The 22,194-nt window shown below is 35.0% G+C and overlaps 1 protein-coding gene across 1 annotated transcript in view; it reads left to right on the plus strand.

Annotated features, from left to right (window-relative positions):
- The window catches only part of PCSK5 (proprotein convertase subtilisin/kexin type 5), a gene marked incomplete at its 5' end in the record, with an annotated part of 595,445 nt that overhangs the window by 251,232 nt on the left and 322,019 nt on the right, over positions 1-22,194 (plus strand). The window contains one exon of the mRNA XM_056806299.1: positions 14,541-14,641. Coding sequence (XP_056662277.1) covers positions 14,541-14,641 — 101 coding nt within the window. The remainder of the gene's footprint in view (positions 1-14,540; positions 14,642-22,194) is intronic.

Consider the following 22,194-nt stretch of genomic DNA (forward strand, 5'->3'; position numbering starts at 1 on the left):
AAGAGCTGACCCACCCATCCCTCCCCACCAAACAGCCAGAGCAAGAGTTAAAGTCAGCACTGGCCAGAATCAACAAGTGATGGAGGGGCACCCCAGGACTGAACCACGGGCAGCCCCAGGTGTGGGGATCTGAATAAGATAAGGTCCTTCTCCTGAGAGTACTAACACCCGAAACTCCAGTAGGCGGACTAGGGAAGCACAGATCTCAGGCTCCCAGAACTAGCACGATATATTCACCAAGTGCACGAAGGGATCCCCTGACATGAGCAAGGGGCACCTACAGGTCTTGGGAGTTAGCTAAGATCACCAAAGACTTTCACCTCAGAGCAATAACTCCCCAAATGCTGGCAGGCAGGGGAGGGCAGTCCTTGGGCCTCCCCAGGAAGACAGCGCAGCTGCAGAGAACCTAGAATTAGCCTGAGACTAAAGCTTTGACCATTAGACCCTTATACTGAGAGCAAGTACTACTCATTCAGATTTCTGACTGGAAAGGGGAGGAAGGAAAAAAGAAGCAAAACACAGAGATGGCAAACTGTACCCAAGAACCCCAACACCTCAACACCAAGAAAAGCAAGAAGAAGGGGGTGACTTTGGATACATTTTATGGAGGGAAAACACACACAAAAAAAACAGAGGAAATAGCAGAAGAGGAAGCGCAAACAAATGCTCCAAAACCTTCCAAGAGAAATGGAAATTGTCCACAAGCTCTTGAAGAATTTAAATTGGAAGTTATCAAAAACATGAAAGCCTTCTGGCAGGAAAAATGGGAAATAATGCAAAAGGAACTCAGCAATCTGAAGCATGAAAAAATACAACTACAGAAACAGCTTGAAGCCTCAAATGGCAGGATAGAACAAACTGAAAAGGAAATCCAGGCTTTAAAGGTCAGAATCAGGCAAGTGGAAGACAATGATCTTGCAAAAGAGCAAGAATTAATAAAGCAAAGCCAAAAGACTAAGAAATCAAAAGATAACATAAAATATCTCACTGACAAGGTGACAGACCTGGAAAATGGAGGAAGGAGAGACAATCTGAGAATAATTGGCCTACCAGAAAAGCCAGAAATAAAAAGTAATCTCAACATCATAATACAAGATATCATCAAAGAAAATTGCCTAAAGATTCTAGAACAAGGGGGAAATACAGGCATTGAAAGAGTCCACAGAACACCCTCTACACTAAATCCCCAAAAGACAACTCCAAGGAATGTAATTGCCAAATTCCAAAGATTTTGAGCAAAACAAAAATCTTACAAGAAGCCAGAAAAAAGACAATTTAGATATAAAGGAATGTCAATCAGGGTCACACAAGACCTTGCAATTTCCACTCTGAACGACCGTAAGGCATGGAACATGATTTTCAGAAAGGCAAGAGAGATGGGTCTCCAACCAAGAATCAACTACCCAGCAAAACTGACTATATACTTCCCAGGGGAAAGTATTGGCATTCAACAAAATAGAAAGATTTCCAAGTTTTTATAAAGAAAAGACCAGAGCTCTGTGGAAAGTTTGATATCCAAACACAAAGAGCAAGGAAAACTTGAAAAGGTAAATATGAAGGAAAGGGAAAAGGAGAAAAATGTTATCTTTTTCTTTTATTCAAACTCTCTTCTACAAGGACTACATTTATATCAAATTATATATATTAAAATGTAGGGAAAATGTAATGTGTAACTCTCAAACATTGTATGCATCATTAAAGTAGTTAGAAGAATCACGTATAGGTAATGATTGGGGCATTAAGACAATATGGAGAAAGGGGGATGAAAGAAAGAAAAAGGGAAGAGGTGAATCGTTGGTGGTACTAAAATATACTTCAAGAAATAGAAAAAAACTAAATAGAATAATCTTTATCACACAAAGATACACATGGGAAGGGGAGGGGAAGAAATTTCCTTTAGGGAAATTCCTATAGTGAGGAGAGGAAGAAAGTGCTAATTGGTATTACTTAAACCTTACTCTCAGTGAAATCAACTCTGAGAGCTTAGAACATCTAGATCCATTGGGATCTTGAACTTTATCTTATCCAACAGGGTAAGAGAGAATGGAAATTAAGGAGGGGTGGGGTGAGGGAGTATAAAAAGGGAGGGAAAGAGGGGGGAGGGGAAGGGAACAAAAAGGGAAGCATATCAAGGGAGGGGAGTAGGGGGACTAATCTAAATTAAATCACTAGTTTAAAAGGTTATAGCTAAAGAAGAAAGGTCAGAATTATGGGGAGGATGTCAAAATGCCAGGGAATCCACAAGTGACAATCGTAACTTTGAACGTGAATGGGATGAACTCACCCATAAAACGTAGAAGAATAGCAGAATGGATTAGAATCCAAAACCCTACTATATGTTGTCTTCAAGAAACACATATGAGGCAGGTTGATACTCACAAGGTTAGAATTAAAGGATGGAGTAAGACCTTCTGGGCCTCAACTGATAGAAAGAAGGCAGGAGTTGCAATCATGATATCTGACAAAGCCAAAGCAAAATTGACCAGATCCAAAGGAATAGGGAAGGTAAATAAATTCTGTTAAAAGGGAGTATAGACAATGAGGAATTATCACTAATCAACATGTATGTACCAAATGGTATAGCACCCAAATTTCTAATGGAAAAACTAGAAGAATTGAAGGAGGAAATAGACAGCAAAACCATATTAGTGGGGGATTTGAACCAACCACTATCAAATTTAGATAAATCAAAATAAAAAATAAATAAGAAAGAGGTAAAAGATGTGAATGAAATCTTAGAAAAATTAGAGTTAATAGACATATGGAGAAAAATAAATAGGGACAAAAAGGAATACACCTTCTTCTCAGCACCACATGGCACATTCACAAAGATTGACCATACATTAGGTCACAGAAATATGGCATACAAATGTAGAAAAGCAGAAATAATAAATGCAACCTTTTCAGATCCTAAGGTAATAAAAATAATGATAAGTAAGGGTACATGGAGAGCCAAATCAAAAATTAATTGGAAATTAAATAATATGATAGTCCAAAATTGGTTAGTTAGAGAAGAAATCATAGAAACAATTAATAATTTCATTGAGGATAATTACAATGGTGAGACATCCTTTCAAACCTTATGGGATGCAGCCAAAGCAGTACTCAGAGGAAAAATCATATCCTTGAGTGCATATATTAACAAATTAGGGAGGACAGAGATCAATGAATTGGAAATACAAATCAAAAAACTTGAAAATGAACAAATTAAAAAGCCCTAGAAGAAAACCAAACTAGAGATCCTAAAAATTAAGGGAGAAATTAATAAAATCAGAAGTAATAGAACTATTAAACTAATAAACAAGAATAGAACCTGGTACTTTGAAAAAAAAAGACAAAATAGACAAAGTACTGGTCAATCTAATTAAAAAAAGGAAAGAAGAAAGGCAAATTAACAGCATCAAAGATGAAAAGGGGGACCTCACCCCCAATGAAGAGGAAATTAAGGCAATCATTAAAAACTACTTTGCCCAACTATATGGCAATAAATATACCAACCTAGGTCATATGGATGAATATTTACAAAAATATAAATTGCCTAGACTAACAGAAAAAGAAATAGAATTCTTAAATAATCCCATATCAGAAAAAGAAATCCAATAGGCCATCAAAGAACTCCCTAAGAAAAAGTCCCCAGTGCCTGATGGATTCACAAGTGAATTCTATCAAACATTCACAAAACAACTAATCCCAATAATATAAAAACTATTTGACAGAATAAGCCAAGAAGGAGTTCTACCAAATTCATTTTATGACACAAACATGGTATTGATCCCAAAGCCTGGCAGGTCAAAAACGGAGAAAGAAAACTATAGACCAATCTCCCTTAATGAATATAGATGCAAAAATCGTAAATAGGATACTCGCAAAAAGACTCCAGCAAGTGATCAGGAGGATCATTCCCTATGATCAAGTAGGATTTATACCAGGAATGCAGGGCTGGTTCAATATTAAGAAAACCATCCACATAATTGACCATATCAACAAATAAACAGACAAACATCACATGACTATCTCAATGGATGCAGAAAAAGCCTTTGATAAAATACAACGCTCATTCCTATTAAAAACACTAGAAAGCATAGGAATAGAAAGGTCATTCCTAAAAATAATAAACAGTATATATCTAAAACCATCAACTAACATCATCTGCAATGGGTATAAACAAGATGCATTCCCAATAAGATCAGTTGTGAAACAAGGATGCCTGTTATCACCTCTATTATTTAACATTGTATTAGAAACACTAGCAGTAGCAATTAGAGAAGAAAAAGACATTGAAGGCATCAAAATAGGCAAGGAGGAGACCAAGTTATCACTCTTTGCAGATGACATGACGGTCTACTTAAAGAATCCTAGAGAATCAACCAAAAAGCTAGTCAAAATAATCAACGACTTTAGCAAAGTTGCAGGTTACAAAATAAACCCGCATAAGTCATCAGCATTTCTATATATCTCCAACACAGCTCAGCAGCAAAAACTAGAAAGAGAAATCCCATTCAAAATCACCTTAGATAAAATAAAATACTTAGGAATCTATCTGCCGAGACAAACACAGAAACTATATGAGCACAACTACAAAACACTCTCCACCCAACTAAAACTAGACTTGAGCAATTGGAAAAACATTAACTGCTCATGCATAGGATGAGCCAATATAATAAAAATGACCATCCTACCCAAACTTATTTATATATTTAGTGATATACCTATTGAACTTCCAAAAAACTTTTTTACTGATTTGGAAAAAACTATAACAAAATTCATTTGGAAGAACAAAGGATCAAATATATCCAGGGAAATAATGAAAAAAAAATACAAAGGAAGGTGGCCTTGCAGTCCCAGATCTCAAACTCTATTATAAAGCAGTGGTCATCAAAACAATTTGGTCCTGGCTAAGAGACAGAAAGGAGGATCAGTGGAATAGACTTGGGGTAAGTGACCCCAGTAAGACAGTATATGATAAACCCAAAGAGCCCAGCTTCTGGGACAAAAACCCACTATTTAACAAAAACTGCTGGGAAAACTGGAAGACAGTGTGGGAGAGAATAGGTTTGGATCAACACCTCACACCCTACAACAAGATAAACTCAGAATGGGTGAACATAAAGAAGGAAAATAGGTGAACACAGAATAATATACATGTCAGACCTGTGGGAAGGGAAAGACTTTAAAACCCAGCAAAACATAGAAAGAGTCACAAAATGTAAAATAAACAATTTTGATTACTTCAAATTAAAAAGTTTTTGTACAAACAAAACCAATGCAACCAAATTGAGGAGGGAAGCAACAAATTGGGAAACAATTTTCATACCAAAATCCTCTGACAAAGGTCTAATTACTCAAATTTATAAAGAACTAAATCAATTGTATAAAAAAATCAAGCCATTCTCCAATTGATAAATGAGCAAGGGACATGAACAGGCAGTTTTCAGCCAAATAAATCAATACTATTAATAAGCACATGAAAAAGTGCTCTAAATCTCTTATAATCAGAGAGATGCAAATCAAAAAAACTCTGAGGTATCACCTCACACTTAGCAGATTGGCTAATATGACAGCAAAGGAGTCGGGGACATTAATTCATTGCTGGTGGAGTTGTGAATTTATCCAACTGTTCTGGAGGGCAATTTGGAACTATGCCCAAAGGGCGATTAAAGAATGTCTGCCCTTTGATCCAGCCATAGCACTGCTGGGTTTGTACCCCAAAGAGATAAGGAAAAAGTCTTTTGCAAGAATATTCATAGCTGCGCTCTTTGTGGTGGCCAAAAATTGGAAAATGAAAGGATGCCCTTCAATTGGGGAATGGCTGAACAAATTTTGGTATATGTTGGTGATGGAATACTATTGTGCTAAAAGGAATAATAAAGTGGAGGAATTCCATGGAGACTGGAACAACCTCCAGGAAGTGATGCAGAGCGAGAGGAACAGAACCAGGAAAATATTGTACACAGAGACTGACACACTGTGGTACAAGAGAATGCAATGGACTTCTCCATTAGTGTCAATACAATGTCCCTGAACATTCTGCAGGGATCCAGGAGAAAAAAAGCACTATCCACAAGCAAAGGATAAATGGTGGGAGTAAAAACACCCAAGATAAGCAACTGCTTGACTACAGGGGTGGAGGGGATATGACTGAGGAGAGACTCTAAATGAACACCCTAATGCAAATACCAACAACATGGAAATGCGTTCGAATCAAGGACACATGTGATATCCAGTGGAATCATGCTTTGGCTAGGGGAGGGGCGGTGGGCGGGGGGAGGGGGGGGAGGAAAAGAAAAGGATCTTTGTTTCCAAGGAATATTATTTGAAAATGACCAAATAAAATAATGTTTAAATTGGAAAAAAATAAAGAAAACTTATGTGGAAATTTGTTATTATGTGTAATTGGTAAATAAAATATCTTTATAATATAAATAAATAAAAGAGAGCCATCTCCTTCATTTGGGGTCTTAGCTTTTCTAAAGCAGCTCATTTTCTGTTATTGACAAATTCTCACTTCATCAATAAATTGATCATGATTGGAACTTAATATATATATATATATATATATATATATATATATATATAGTTCATCAAAGTCTAGCCCCAGATTCAAGTCCTCTGTTCTAAAGATATAAAAACTTAATAACACAATACCATCCCTTCCCCACCTCTGCACCAGACCCCAATAAGGTTCCCAAGAAAGTTATTAGCTTAATACAAATTCACAAACTAACTCTCTGTATCTTTAGGTGAATTTGCTCTGGACAACCATCTGATTCCACTATTAGAGGTGTCCAGGACAACTTATGTCATGATGTCTAGTGTCATCCCCCATTTATTTCACTTTGAGGGGAACAAATAGGATTTTCAAAGATCATTTAAGAAATCCATTGATGAAAATTCCATTTTGGATGGTGAAATCAATTTACAGTTGGATGGTGAATTTACAGTTTGTCAAAAAAAAAAATGCAGCCAGGACTGAAATCAAGATCTTTCTTGGATGGTCTTAAACACAGTATTGCACTTTTCCTTTGTGTCCTCATCTGGGTGATGCACATAGAGTCTCTCTGCTCCCTGCTCCCATGGGGTCAACTGACAGCTGAATGCTAACCATCCTTTTAAATCATTCTTTGTGATTCTATCAGGTTCTCTGTGCATGTATTGTGATTAATGAGGTTGCCCCCATGTGGTCCCAGGATTGGGAATGTCATTTTTCTTCTTGAAATTTGCTTGTTCCTTGGTGGTCTTATTATGCCTTTTCTTTCTATGGATAAGCCCAAGAGTTCTCTGATGATGAGTGCTCTTTTCATGATGAAAACCCAGCCTTAGATCTTTTGGGTAATTTACACCTAAACATCTTCACAACTGTCAGTAACTTTCTTTTGAAATAGCCCTGCAGGAATTTCCACTTGAAACAGGAAGAGATGGGAGTGAGGATATCTTCTTTGTCTCTTTCTTCCCCCTGGGGTATGGGGGAAGGGTCTGGGTTGGGGGGGATTGTGCTCAAGTTTCCTTGAAGAAGACTTGCTGAAAGAAAAAAATAAAATAAAATGAGGATAGGTTTTGGAATGTAACAATTACCTATTGATTATAACTTTAGGGAGTAAAAATGTAAAAATGATTTGTTTGTAGATAAATGATACAAAAATAGATAGTTAACAGTCATTTGTCCCAGATTTATCAAAAGATATGCTTATGTTTCTGTATGGGAATGATGGGCACACAAAATGTTTGATGGCAAACAGCAAATTATCATTTGGTACTTGACATTATAAATATGTAAAGCCATGATCTCAAGATGACCATCGGTACTCATTTGATTTGTTCAATGTTGCATATACTCTCAATATAGTATTTTTTCAGACTATGTTTCTGAGGGTTGAGAGCATCTGCACAGCTGAGGAATGAGCAAAGTCAGTGCCCACTGGGAACACATCCTGCAAAATCTTCAGTCTTTTCTTCAGCTGCTGAGGGGATTGGGGGAACTGAAAGACTTGGTAAGAGACAGATCTATATGAGTGAAGTCAACTGAGAAGAATGTAGGCAAACCCTCTCTCTGAACTTCAGTATATATGTGAAGACTATAAAAGAAATTGGTTTCTGGCACACTCTAAAATGGATCTCCTGAGGAGAGCTTCTTTGCTTTCTAGAATGAATTCATTTACATGAGACAAACTCATCCATTTAAAAATTAATTGTGAAAAGCCTGAGCTTTCTAAATCTAGTCCCAAACTTAGTCTCTGGATAACCATTCAGTACAAGATAGATAATTTTCCCCCCTTTCTTCTCAAATATTTTCAATGTCTTTTGTTCTCACATCTTTATTAGATCATAATTTAGGCAGGGTCATCGGTGGCCAGATTATAAATTTTGGTAGCCCTCCCTGCTCCCCATCTTCTCCTTTTCTTCATAATCTGTATTGTAGTGCCTTGCTAAGTGTATAATTATGAGGCAAGAAAGCCAGGGAAATTACAATGTATTAAAAAGAAGGAAGAGAGAAGAGGAAAATCAAAAAAGAAAGAAAAATTGAAAACAAGAGTGGGCATTCAAATTGATGGCACTCTTTATAAAATAAGTCTGTTTAACTAGATGACCTCGAAGGTCCTTTGCAGCTTTACAGACTCCTGTGATTTCTGTACAGAATCACCAATTTCATGCACATGATCTTCTCAACTGGATCTGACATCTTTGAATCTAGTCCTCGGAAAAATGCTAGTGGAGATCCTATTTGTTTCTTGTAGGACTTAAAAGAAATTCCATAGCTAGTTTATTAGGGATTTATGTAGTTCTTTTCTTCTGGGTAGCTCAGGGTACTTTACAAACTGAATCCCATTAATCCTCAAGCTCCTCTTGGAGGGACCACATGTAGAGATTAGAGAGAAGGGTCATTGTTTTTCTGCCACCCGCCTTCACCTTTCTGCTGTGTTGGCCAAGAAAGGAGCCAATTGCATTACTGATATTCACTAGAAACTAGAATGAGATCACTAACTCATCTCACAAACCACTGAACAATTATTGGATGGTCATGGTGTTCAACCATTCCTGCTCTGAGATAATAGATTGACAATGGTCAAAGGCATTTTTTATCTAGTTCCTATTCTTTTATAAGGAAAATGGAGTAACAACAAATCTACTCATAATGACAAGTATACACAATAATGCCATGAATTTGTGTTACATGTAAGTTTATTCATAGATTGTATTGTATTCTTTTGTTTGCATTGTATCCTTTAAGTCTTTGTTCAGACTGATTCCCTCAAAACACTAAATTCTATTTTAGTAATAATTCTCTCTGTATATACCTATATTATATATAACCATCGGTGTATCATTATATATTATTGATCATATATAATACACACAATATTATATTACATATAATTGTGTTACATAGATTATGTGTTTATACATAAAATATTCTACTGCACACTTATAAAAGTGTGCTAAAAGGTATGGATGTGAATAGAATTATTTCTTAGCTTCTCTTAGTATTTATTTTTGTTTCAACAGATGGATAATCCATTTTTAACCACAGTTTTTAGATCTTTCATTTTACAGGTGCATCTCAAATGAATATTTATTTGGAGATGAGTAGGCCACAGAGGCATTTGAAACCGTGAATTAAAAACAGCATTTTTAAAAATCTTACTTTGTCTCATTTTTAAAATGTTATTGATACCTTTTGTTTTTATATCACATTCATTCCTGAATATGTCCCTCCTTCCCACTCAGCAATTCATCTTTTGCGAAATTTTGAGAAAAGAAAGAGGGAAAAGAAGTTCAGTAAAACTAACCAACACCTTGATAGTATCTCTCAACTTGTTTCAAATTTGTTATTTCTTACAGTATAGCAATTGTGTGTGACATTCATGTACAACCAAATTGTCATCTATTTTGTATCTAGTTCTTTGCTACCACCAAAGTTCTGCTACTCTTTCCTTTTGTCTTTGAACTTTTTTGCTTTTCCAATTTAATTCTTTTTATTTATTCATTTACTCAGCCTTTTCTTCTCCTTCCCACACCATAGAAGGCATCATCTGACAAAATATATAGATTATGTGTTTCATGTTTCTACTTCTCAGCTCATTCTCTGAAAGTAAACATTCACAAGTTATTTTTCAAATATCAAATCTGTAGATGTATATAATGAGAACTTGGTTCCACTCATTTCACTCTTCATTATTTCATATGGTTCTTTCCAAATATTTAAAAAGTTAATCTGCTCATTGTTTTTTATGGCACAGTGCTATTCCATCATAATCATATACCTGTACTACAATTTGTTTAGTCATTCCCTAATTGATGGACATCCTCCTGATTTTCATTTCTTTGCCACCACAAAGAGAATTGCTATAAATATTTTGGGATATATAGGTTCTTTTCCTTTTCTCTGATCTCCTTTGGGAAATAGACCCAACAATTGTTTTGCTGAGTCTAGGGATATATATAGTTTTGTATATCTGGGTGCAATTCCAAATTGCTTTCCAAAATGGCTGGATCAGTTCAAAGTTCCACCATTAATGCATAAGGTTCATCACTTTTCCAAATGCCTTTCAACATTTGTCCTTTTTCTCTTTTGTGATTTTAGTCACTTTGATGGACATGAAATGATACCTCAGAAATGTTTTGGTTTACATTTCCCTAATAAGTAATGATTTAGAGCATTTTTTCATATACCTCTATATGACTTTGATTTCTTCATCCAAAAACTTTCTATTCATATCTTTTGCCCTTTTCTCAACTGGAGGTTGGCTCTTATTTTTATTTATTATTATAAATTTGACAAATTTCACAATATATTTTTGACATGACACATCTGAGAGATTATGAAAATTTTCCCCCAATTTCCTATCTTACTTCTAATCTTGGTAACTTGTATTTTACTTGTACAAAACCTTTTCAATTTAATGTACCTAAAATTGCCCATTTTACATCTCACTATGCTCTCCATCTCTTGTAGACTCACAAATTCTTCTCCTATTCATAAACCTGATAGGTAATATGTTACCTGTTCAAATATCTCCTATTTATGTCATATATCAATTTTTATCTTCTTAGAGTGAATGGTTTAAGACATTTGTCTATTATCTAGTTTCTGTGAAACTACTTTTCAGTTGTCACAGAAATTTTTACCAATGAGTGATTTCTTATCCTAAAAGCCTGGGGCTATGTTTTTGTCAAATACAAAGTTACTAAAATCTTTTACTGCTGTTTGTGGTTATCTTTTCTATTCCACTGCTCTACCTTTCTATTTCTTAGACAGGATCAAATAGTTTTTGTAATTACTGTTTTATAATACAGTTTATCATCTGGCATTGCTAGACTTTCTTCCTTTACATTTTAAAAATTATTTCTTTTCCATTCTTGATCTTTTGTTTTCCAAATAAATTTTGCTATTTTTTTCTAGTTCAATAAGACAGTTTTTTTGATAATTTGATTGAGATGGAATTCAATAAGTACAATAGTTTAGGTAAGATTGTTATCTCTTAATAAGGAAAAAGATTTGTACAAGAATATTCATAGCTGCACTCTGTGTGATGGCCAAAAATTGGAAAATGAGGGGATGCCCTTCAATTGGGGAATGGCTGAACAAATTGTGGTATATGTTGATGATGGAATACTCTTGTGCTAAAAGGAATAATAAAGTGGAGGAATTCCATGGAGACTGGAACAACCTCCAGGAAGTGATGCAGAGTAAAAGGAGCAGAGCCAGGAAAACATTGTACACAGAGACTGATACACTGTGGTACAATCAAAGGTAATGGACTTCTCCATTAGGGTCAATGCAATGTCCCTGAACAATCTCCCTCCAAGTTGTTCAGGATCATTGCATTGCCACTAATGGAGAAGTGCATTACATTTAATTGTATCGCAGTGTATCAGTCTACGGATAGTTTCAATTATCTTTTTAGATGAATCTTTAGGATTTTCCACATAGACCATCATCTCATCTGCAAAAAGAGAGAGTTTTATTACCTCTACACATTCTGATTCATTTTCTTTTTCTTCTCTTACTGCTATTGCTACCATATCTAATACTATATTAAATAATATTGGTGATCATAGTCATCCCTGTTTTACTCCTGATCTTATTGTGAAGGCTTCTAGCCTCTCCCTATTACAAATAAATTTGTTGACAGTTTTAGGTATATGCTTTATATTATTTTAAGAAGAAATCGATCTTTACCTATGTTTCCAGTATTTTTTTTAAACCTTTACCTTCTGTCTTGGAGTCAATAAATACTATGTATTGGCTCCAAGGCAGAAGAGTGGTAAGGGCTAGGCAATGGGGGTTAAGTGACTTGCCCAGGGTCACACAGCTGGGAATTGTCTGAGGCCAAATTCGAACCCAGGACCTCCCATCTCTAGGCTTGACTCTTAATCCACTGAGCTACCCAGCTGCTCCCTTCCAGCATTTTTAATAAGAATCAGTATTATATTTTATCAAAGGCTTTTTCTGCATCTAATCATATGATTCTTATTACTTTTGTTATTAATGTGATCAGTTATGTTGACGCTTTTACTTACATTGAACCATCCCTGCATTCCTTGTTTAAATTCTCTTTGGCCACAATGTATAATCCTTGTGATATTTTGTTATAGTCTTTTATCTAGTATTTTATTTAGGTTTTTTCATGCCAATTCATTAATGAAAATGATATATATAATTTCCTCCTCTGTCTTTAATCTTCCTAGTTTAGGTATCAGTCCCATATTTGTTTCCTAAAAGAAGCTTGGCAAAACTCCTTCTTTACCTGTTATTTCGAATAATTTATTTAATATCAGAATTAGTTGCTCTTCAAATGTTTGGTAAAATTCATTTATGAATCCACCTGGTCTTTGCATTTTTCTTTTAGAAATTCACTTATGACCTGCTCAATTTCTTTTTTTTTTTTAATAGGTTTATTTAGATATTCTCTTTTCTCCTCTGATAGTCTAGGCAGTTTATATTTTTGTAAGTATTCTTCCATTTCATTTACATTGTTTGTTAAATTTGTTGGCATATTATTTAGCAAAATCTCAATAATTGCTTTAATTTAATTTTCATTGATGGTATATTCACCCTTTTCATCTTTAATCCTAGTGATTTGATTTTTCTCTCCTTTAATCATATTAAGCAATGGTTTATCTATTTTGTTGATTTATTCATCAAGCCAACTCTTATATTTATTTATTTATTTATTTAGCCAATGGTTTTCTTACTTTTAGTTTTATTGATCTCACCTTTAATTTTTAGGATTTCTATTTTGATGTTTGGTTGTTTAATTTCTTAATTCATTCATCCATTCTTTCTCTATTTTATTAATATAGGCATTTAGATATATAAATTTCCTCTAATTACTACTTTTGCTCTACCTTTTGGTTTGGGTTTGTTATTTCATTTATGTCATTCTTTTTAATGAAATTTTCTATTGTTTCTATGACTTGTTCTTTAATCTACTCATTCTTTAAGATTAAGTTATTTAGTCTCCAATTAATTTTTACTTTGTGTTTCTATGGTCTCTTACTATATGTAACTTTAATGCACTGTGGCCTAAAAAGGATACATTTAATATTTCTGCTTTTCTACATTGAAGTATAATGATTCTCTCTAATAGATGGTCAATTTTTGTAAAGGTACCATGTACCACAGAGAATGCATAATCCTTTCTATTCTCATTCTCTAGATAACTATCATTTAATTTAAGTAAGATTCTATTCAGTTCCTTGACTTCTTTCTTATTAATTTTTGGTTAAGTCTGTTTAGGTATGAGGAGAAGATTGATGTTTTTGACCTCTATACATAGCAATGATATCTCTGGAATTTGGACAATTTCATTTAGCCACTTCTAGAAATAGTATAATTTCTAATTACTTTCCTTAATGTTTGGACCAATTCATAGCACCATTAACTCTGTATTTGCATGGATGTATTCCTGCAACTACTCCAACCTAAACTACTTTTTTAGCCCTCACCTTCTGTCTTAAAATCAATATTAAGTATTGGTTCCAAGGCAGAAGAGAGAAAAGAGCTAGGCAATTGGGGTTACGTGACTTGCCCAAGTCATGCAGCTAGGAAATATCCGAAGTCAAATTTGAATCTAGGTCCCTCCAACTCCAGGCCTGGTTCTCTATACACTAAACCACCTCACTGCTCCTAACCTTGGCTATTTCCATTATTTGACTTGAATCTCTGCCAATTTTCAAGGCATGAGAAAAAACTCAACCAACATTCATTAAGTGCTTACTATTTTTCAGACACTGTGCTAAATGCAATAGCTATTTTGATGTTCATTTCTCTTATTAGTGATTTGAAGCAATTTTCCAGATAAATATAAAACATTTACCTTTCTTTCAAAAACCATAAAACTAGTGTTTTCAAAGATTTCCCTCCTTTCTCCTTCCCTTTCCTTTTCTTCCTCCCATTTATGATGGCTTTATTTCTTTCCATATTGGGGATTTTGTTTCTTCTCTCACATATGACACTTTTTGACCACAGTAAAGTTTGCTTTTGACATTCAGGGTCTTTCCAAGCTGCATCCTAAAATTTTACTTTTCCTCTTTTCTAGATCACCACAGATCTAAGGCAACGTTGCACAGACAACCATACAGGGACATCAGCCTCGGCCCCCATGGCTGCTGGCATCATCGCTCTGGCCCTGGAAGCCAAGTAAGCTTTGATATGCATGTTCTATTTAACTAGTGACACCCTCCTTCTGGTAGGGCTAGAACAACATTCCCTTCCCTGTCACATAGAATATCATCTTTTTCCCCTTCGTGCCCTCCCCCCAAATAGATTTATTTTTTATTTAGCTGGGGAGGTAGTTGCTTCTGATCCTTGTAATATGAAAAGGCTACCTGGAGTTACCTTCTTGACATATGAAAATCAGTGCCTACATGGCGTGGTGTCAGACACAATGTCAATCTTAAGCTTGTATGCATGCCTGTGAAGCCCGGGGAGTTTGGCTTTGCCATCCTCTGCAGAACTTAGCTGTTCCTTAGAATCACAAAATTTAAGAGCTGAGACTCCAGAGGTCTTCTAATGCCATCCATACCCAAGATAGGATCTTTCAGGACATTCCTAATAGATCATCGTTTACTGTTTACTTAAGAATTTCTAGTGTTTAGAAACTCATTTCTTTCCAAGGTAGCCCATTCTGCTTTTAGACAGCTCAAGTCATAAGTGAATACCTTATATCCACGTGAAATCTGCTTCTTTTGAATTCTCATTCACTTTTCCTAGTTCTGCCATCTAAGTCAAGTTGAGGAAATTTGATCTTGCTTTCAAATCACCATCCTTCATATACTTGAAGGACTATTTGGTCCCTTCAAGTCTTCTCTTCTCTGGGGTAAACAATCCCAAGTTCTTTTAACTAAATCTTCCATTTTTCAAGTCTTCCTACCATATTTGCCTACCTCTGGCTATCTTTGGTGTCTAAATGTTTATCATAAAATATGGTACCCCAAAAGGAAAATAATATTGCCAAATTAACTAGAACAAAGGGCTATGAATTTCCTCATTCTGGCCAATCATGTTTTCATTAGCTTTTCTAGCTTTTAAATCAGAGTTCTTCCAGTTCATAACAAGCCTTTAGTCTTTGTTACATGAAATGTTGCCTAGACTGCAGTTGTCAAACCTGTAAATCTCAGTACTGCTGAGTGGGCTCAAATAAAACTAAAATGTAATTGGGAAATATTAACAAAATAAATTTAAAATTTTACAAAATCCAGATAATGCTTATAAATGGTTTTCTAAGTCAATCTGAGACCTGTAAGTATTGTTATGTATGGTTTAGGGGCCCATAGTTCTTTTGAATTTGACACCACTGGTCTGAACTATTTGGCAACTCATTACTCATGCATTTGGGACTTTTTGACCCAAATGTAGGCCTCTATCCTTATCACTATTTAATTTATTTTTATGTGTCTTACTTTATTTGTTCTAGCCAAATGATATTTTTTTTTAAATTTTGATTCTCTTCTACAATATTTGTCATTCCTAACAGCTCCATCAGCACTTAATCCTTTCTTTAGGATTTAAAATAAATCACTAATTTTTCTTCAGGATTGTTCAAAAATCACTGATAGAGGACTAGCAATTACATTTGTAGTTTTTTTCTGCCCTAGGAAGTAGTTTTACTGGACCTGGTAACTTGAACTTATTGAGGGCAACTAGTTTTTTCTTTTATCACCTCCCATATCTTAGATTTCAATTCCCTGTTATCCAGTATTGTTGTATACATCAGAGCCTGAAAATCATTCATGGTAGAAAGGAAAAAATACAAAACAAGATTACATCTCTCTATTTCTGGTTATCACTGTCTCATCTACCTTGATCAATCATCCCATCTCTTCATTGACCTTCCCATTCCCACCAGAGCTAAAAAAAAAAAAAAAGACGTTTTTGTTCTTGGAATTTAACACAATGCTCAACTTGTTTTAGGCTCTGGTATTCTTAACATTCTTTTTAATGTTTCAATGTTTCCTGCGACTTGGGTTTCTTTTGATAGTTCACTCTTTTTTTTCCCCCTCATTGGAATCATTTCTGGCTTTTCCTTTGCCAGAATTTTATTCTTGAGAAGATGCCATTCTTGATTTAGACCACTTTCCTTATAGAACTTTATGTGATATTATCCTTTCTATGCTTTTTTTCTGAATTCTTTAAAAGCCATTCTCTCAGACTTAGATGATGTCTACCATTCTCCTTTTTATTCATATGTGGAGAACTCTAAGAAGGAGTGAGCAATCTCTTCCTATCAAATTTCTAACCATTTCTATATCCACTATAATTTATTCCATATTGTTCATAATCATGTCCACAATGAGTTTTCCTTATCATTTCTTCAACATTTTAAAGAATAAAATTTATAAGCAAAGTATCAATGATTTAGTAGTTATTCTTCTCATAGCAGAGTGAGAGAGATTTAGCAGAGTTCTCTATTATTTTGATAATCACTTTTCCACATCACCTTTGTTTCTTGCTTCTTGAAATCATTATCCATTTTTTTTTATTTCTGATTAAGTTGCCTGTAGCATATGTCCTCCACAATTTTCTTCTTCATTTATTCTAAATTTCTCTCCATTTCCCAGATATTCAAGCTAAAGGATATCTTGCCATTTTCTTTTCATCTAATTTGTTCCATTTGAATCCGGTTACATACTAAAACCTATGAGATCCAATTTAACTTCTAGCATTAAGATCTATAGTTAAATTTGTTTATTACCTAGGTGGTTCTGTTTATGAATAGATATCTCAAATCATTAGTATTTCCTATTATAATGATGTCATCATACACAAAAATAATCTTTAGGTAAGGGATTTCCAACACCTGGCTGACAGGCTACTTATTTTGAATTATTTTCAGCATAATGAATTCTCAATGTAAGATAAGCACTTTGGTCAGACCCTTGGGGTTAATCTTAGCAATATTTGACTTTTAGGAAAGCAACACATCCTCTTAACAACAGTTAAGTATGTGAATAGAATAATTTGTTTAACCTATCATAGTTCCTTTCAGTGATAAGCATTATGGTTGCCCTTGAATTAACAAGCATTTTCCCAAAGAATCATAACAAGCCCACTGTGGAAGAAAGGGAAGGCTCATTTAGCTCCCTCCTAGGATGAGAGAAAAGACAGATAAATGGGAATCAACTTGAGGGTAATGATAAGTCAGAGCTGCTAAAATAGTAAATTCAAATTCATACTCTGGGCTAACACAACCTTGCCCCTTACCAACCCATAAATGTCTACACACACACACACACACACACATACAGAAAGAGAGACAGACAGACAGACAGACAGACAGAGAGAGACAGAGAGACAGAGACAGAGACAGAGAGAGAGAGAGAGAGAGAGAGAGGGAGAGAGAGACAGAGAGAGAGACAGAGACAGAGAGAGAGAGAGAGAGAAGAGAGAAAGTGATTTAATTACTATCTTTTGGGGGGGAGAGCATGTGTTTCTTGATATGGAATATGGGTTTATATCAATTGGGGGGAGATGAAATTTCAGTGAGATATATTTGGATATTATAACATATTTAATATTCAGTCATGCCCTATCTCAAACCCTTGTCATTGGGAAATATATGAAACTAAGATATAGCTCTTTTCATAAAGAAATGTAACTAATTTTGACTTGAAGTAATAATCAAGCTATAACTATATGACTTACAATTAAATTTTCAGAAGAAATCTCTAAGAGCAAGGACCAAAAAAAGTTTATATTTTATATAATCTCTAGCTGAAGGCCTTAAGCAATTCAAGAAACATTTATTAAATGCCTAGGAAATCAAGGCATTAGAGGTTTAAAAAAAGAGAAAAAAATCTCTGTTCCTATTCTCCAGGAGTTTATAGTAATATTATTGCTATTCTGAGCCTTGTCCATTAAAAAATGGTTTGGACAATAATAGAGAAGTGATTCCCATTATTTTTTGTGTCATAGACCCCTGTTGGCTATCTGACAAAACCTTGGGACCCCTTCTCAGAATAATGTTTTTAATGAGTAAAATAAAACATAGGATTACAAAGGAAATCTATTATACTGATATGCCATTATAAAAAAAAATTCTTTTCAAGAATACGCAAGTGGATCCCAAATTAAAAATCCCAGAAGATGGTTATAAACATTTTAACTCTAAAATTCTATCACTTCTCAGTTTTTCCATTTGTAAAATGAATAGGTTATTTTGTAATCTTCATTTGTAAAATGAGTAGGTAAAATGAGAGAGGTATTCTATAAGGTTCCATTCTGAGGCAGCTAGGTGGCTCAATGGATAAAGCACTGGGCCTGGAGTCAGGAAGACCTGAGTTTAATTCTGACCTCAGACATTTAATAAGATGTGTGACCCTGGGCAAATCACTTAACATTTGCCTAAATTCACTAGAGACAGAAATGGCAAACCACTCCAATATCTTTGTCAAGAAAACCTCGTGGACAGTATTAGTGTGCTACAGTCCATGGGGTCACAAGAATCAGACACCACTAAACAACAACAAGAAGGTTCTATTCAATTCAAGTTTTATATCACTCCATAACTATCTAACATCCTCACTTCAACATGAAACTTCTGAGCTTTCAAAGTAAGAATGTGGGCAAACAGAACGACTGAAACAAACCATGTAGATTTGGACCACACTATTTTTCATCAGTGAACATTTATTCAACCTTTAAAAAAGCCCAGGGAAATGTCTGTATTTTACAGACATGCAAATAGCTCTTGCAAAACATAATAACTCCTAGCTTTTTAAAATTTGCTAAGTTTAATAGTTTTAACAATCTTCTTAAAAATCGAATTACATTTTTTAAACATGAACAAGACTGGAAGAGGAGAAGGGATTTGTTCCCACTTTGGTGGAGGTAGATAGACAGGAGGAACAATTCATCCCTCAATGAGTTTGTTTGCTCCTGCTATATTACATACATGTGAAAAAAGAAGAACATAATCGAAAAAATGCCATGATCATAAACATAGCAACACTTGTGCAAGCATAAGTTTTCTTTTCCTGAGTCTGAAAGAACACAAAATTCTTTGAGAAATTATCATAATATCACATGAATGACAATTCCTTCTATCACTACTGAATCTTACATGCAAAATTCCTTAGATTCACTCTTAAATGACCCCCTTACACATACGAGGTTACAACTGAGTTGGCCAATATATGGAAAAGTAATGCATTTTTAGAAAGTGTAATTTAATTCTTATTTCCCGTTTTTTCCCTTGGCATTTGGAACATGCTTCAAGAGTACACTTAAAATTGGTAGTGTCTGTATACTGGATCAGCCCAGGGAATTTCTAGGTTTGAGGGCGCTTTAGAGATGTAGCCCCAATAGAAGGAAAGAAGAACAGGAACACTGTCTTTTTCTACCTTTCTATTGTTTTCCTCCATTTTTAACAAGTTAAAGCCAAAGCCAGGAGTAAAAGTCCAAGTGACAATTGTTGAAGATATGGTTGAGGCCTGAGATTCAAGTTCTCTGCTCCCACTGGACTATGTTTACATAAGGATCCCCTTCACTCCACATAGTACCTCTGAAGGGCTTGGACCTCAAAATTCCACATGTAATCTGTACTTCAGGCTTCCTCTGCCTGAAATGGTAACTCTCTTATGAAATTTTCTTTCTTTTCAATGAGAGAGTAATAATTGGTATCTTCTACTTGTGGGATCAGAGCAAGCAGCTGAAAACTTTCAGTTTCAAAAATGAGTTCCAGAATAAATGAATAGGGCATTGCTTGTCCATTGCCACCAAACTCCTTCCATTCTTACTAAACCCTTAATGTTTGTTTGTTTGTTTGTTTTTTATTTAGAGATAGATACTTACTAAACTGGTATAGTCATAATAGTTAGTACAAAACACTTCCCAAATCAGGGGCATATTTTTCCAAGAATAACTTCAGAGAATGAGAATCATGGCCTCAATCTTAGATCATGGCTAGAGGTTTTTTTCTTTTCCTTTCTTGGACCTTCATGAAGTTTCCCATAGGGGTGATTTAGCTTTCTGATGGCTTCCTTAAAGAGTCCTTATGAATTCTTATGTTTTCAAAATAATTGAATTTTTGGTAGTAGACCTTAAGCAAGTCAGTTTCTTTGGGTCTCAGCTTCTTCATCTCTGAAGTGATGGATCATAAGGGTGTGAATTTAGAAATATAGGGGACCTTAGAGGGCATCTTCAACCTCCGCCATCTTACAAGTGAGGAAACTGAGAACCAGAGAGTTTAAAGGTGATAAAAATTAATAAGTGGAGAGCCAGTATCTGAAACCAGATCCTCAGACTCCAGATTCATTCCTTTTCTTTTTTTCCCATGCTGCTTTTCAAACTCTCTTGAATTGAGCTCAATGGTCTCAAAGGTCACTTCCAGCTCTAGCCATCTGTGTCTATGCTATTTTGATTATAAGGGTGAGATTCATCCTTTTCTCATTCAGCTAAATATCACAGCCATCACTGTACTGGCAAAGTAAAGTGTTATTTCTCAGCATTCTGATGGATATATATATATATATATATATATATGGTTTTTTTCTATTCAGTTTTAATGATGTGAGAAAAAAAAAACTATATCTTGGATGTTTATTGCCATTTTAGCATCTGACTTTATAAGGATGTGTTTGTCCTAACTTTAAAAATTAATTTAACTGGCAATCTTAGCTTTCATTATGGTTGTTCAACGAATTCTTTGTGACTCCATTTGGGCTTTTCCTAGTATAGATACTGGCGTGGTTTGCTGTTGCCTTTTCCTGATCATTTTACAGATAAGAAACTGAGTTAAACAGGAGTAAGTATCTGAGGCCAGTTTGAACTCAGGTCTTCCTGATTCCAGACTCAGAACTCTATCCATTGCACCATCTAGCTGCCTCAAATTAGAGAGGACTTTGGATATCAACCTATAACTGTTCAGGAATCTGTAGCATGTAACCATCTAGTCTCAGCTTAAAAAGTCCCAAGAACAGGTGGGTCATTTATTATCTTCTACTTTTGGCTGTCTCACATTATTCGGAAGATTTTTTTCATTAAAGTATATCAAAATCTATATTTCTGCATCTCCAATTCATTTCTCCTTCTTGTGCTCTTTGATGCCAAGCAAAACATGTACAATCACTCACATACAGCAGTCTTTCAGATGCTCTACATAGCTATTCTCCCCCTCCCTCAGTGCCTTTTCTGCTTTAGGTTAAATAGTCCCAGTTCCTTTAATTAATCACATATTGGAGATTCTTACTCCGTAATGAAGTGCTCTATAAGGTACCTTGTACAATCTGAGATTTTATAATGAAGGCTAAGAAGATCAGTTTACTTAGAATGAAAAAGTTAGGACTGTTATATCCCTGTGAGGCCAGGTCCAAAATGCCAATGACTACCTAAGAAATGGCTTTTTTGTATCAAACTCTTAAAATTTAATAAAAACATTAATATTGACCTCAAAGGGAAATAATTATCCAGATACTTATCATGTCATTTAAAAACACTAAATTTAAAATATTAAAATTAATATAAATATACAATTTGCACGTGTGGGCAAAAAGTAGAAAGCAACAAAAAAAGTAGACATCATCACTTCTGCCAGTAATAAGGAGGAGCCATTCATTCCAAGGGGCAACTACAAGTCATCAATGCTATCAAATGGTAGTGCACAGAGAGCCCCTGATTGCTTACAGTTATTGATAAAGCCATCCCTGATTTCAGAATGTAGTAATAATTGAGGGGCGTGGAAGAGGGTGTTACAG

Source organism: Monodelphis domestica, chromosome 7 (genome assembly GCF_027887165.1).
Source record: "Monodelphis domestica isolate mMonDom1 chromosome 7, mMonDom1.pri, whole genome shotgun sequence".
NCBI lineage: Eukaryota > Metazoa > Chordata > Mammalia > Didelphimorphia > Didelphidae > Monodelphis > Monodelphis domestica.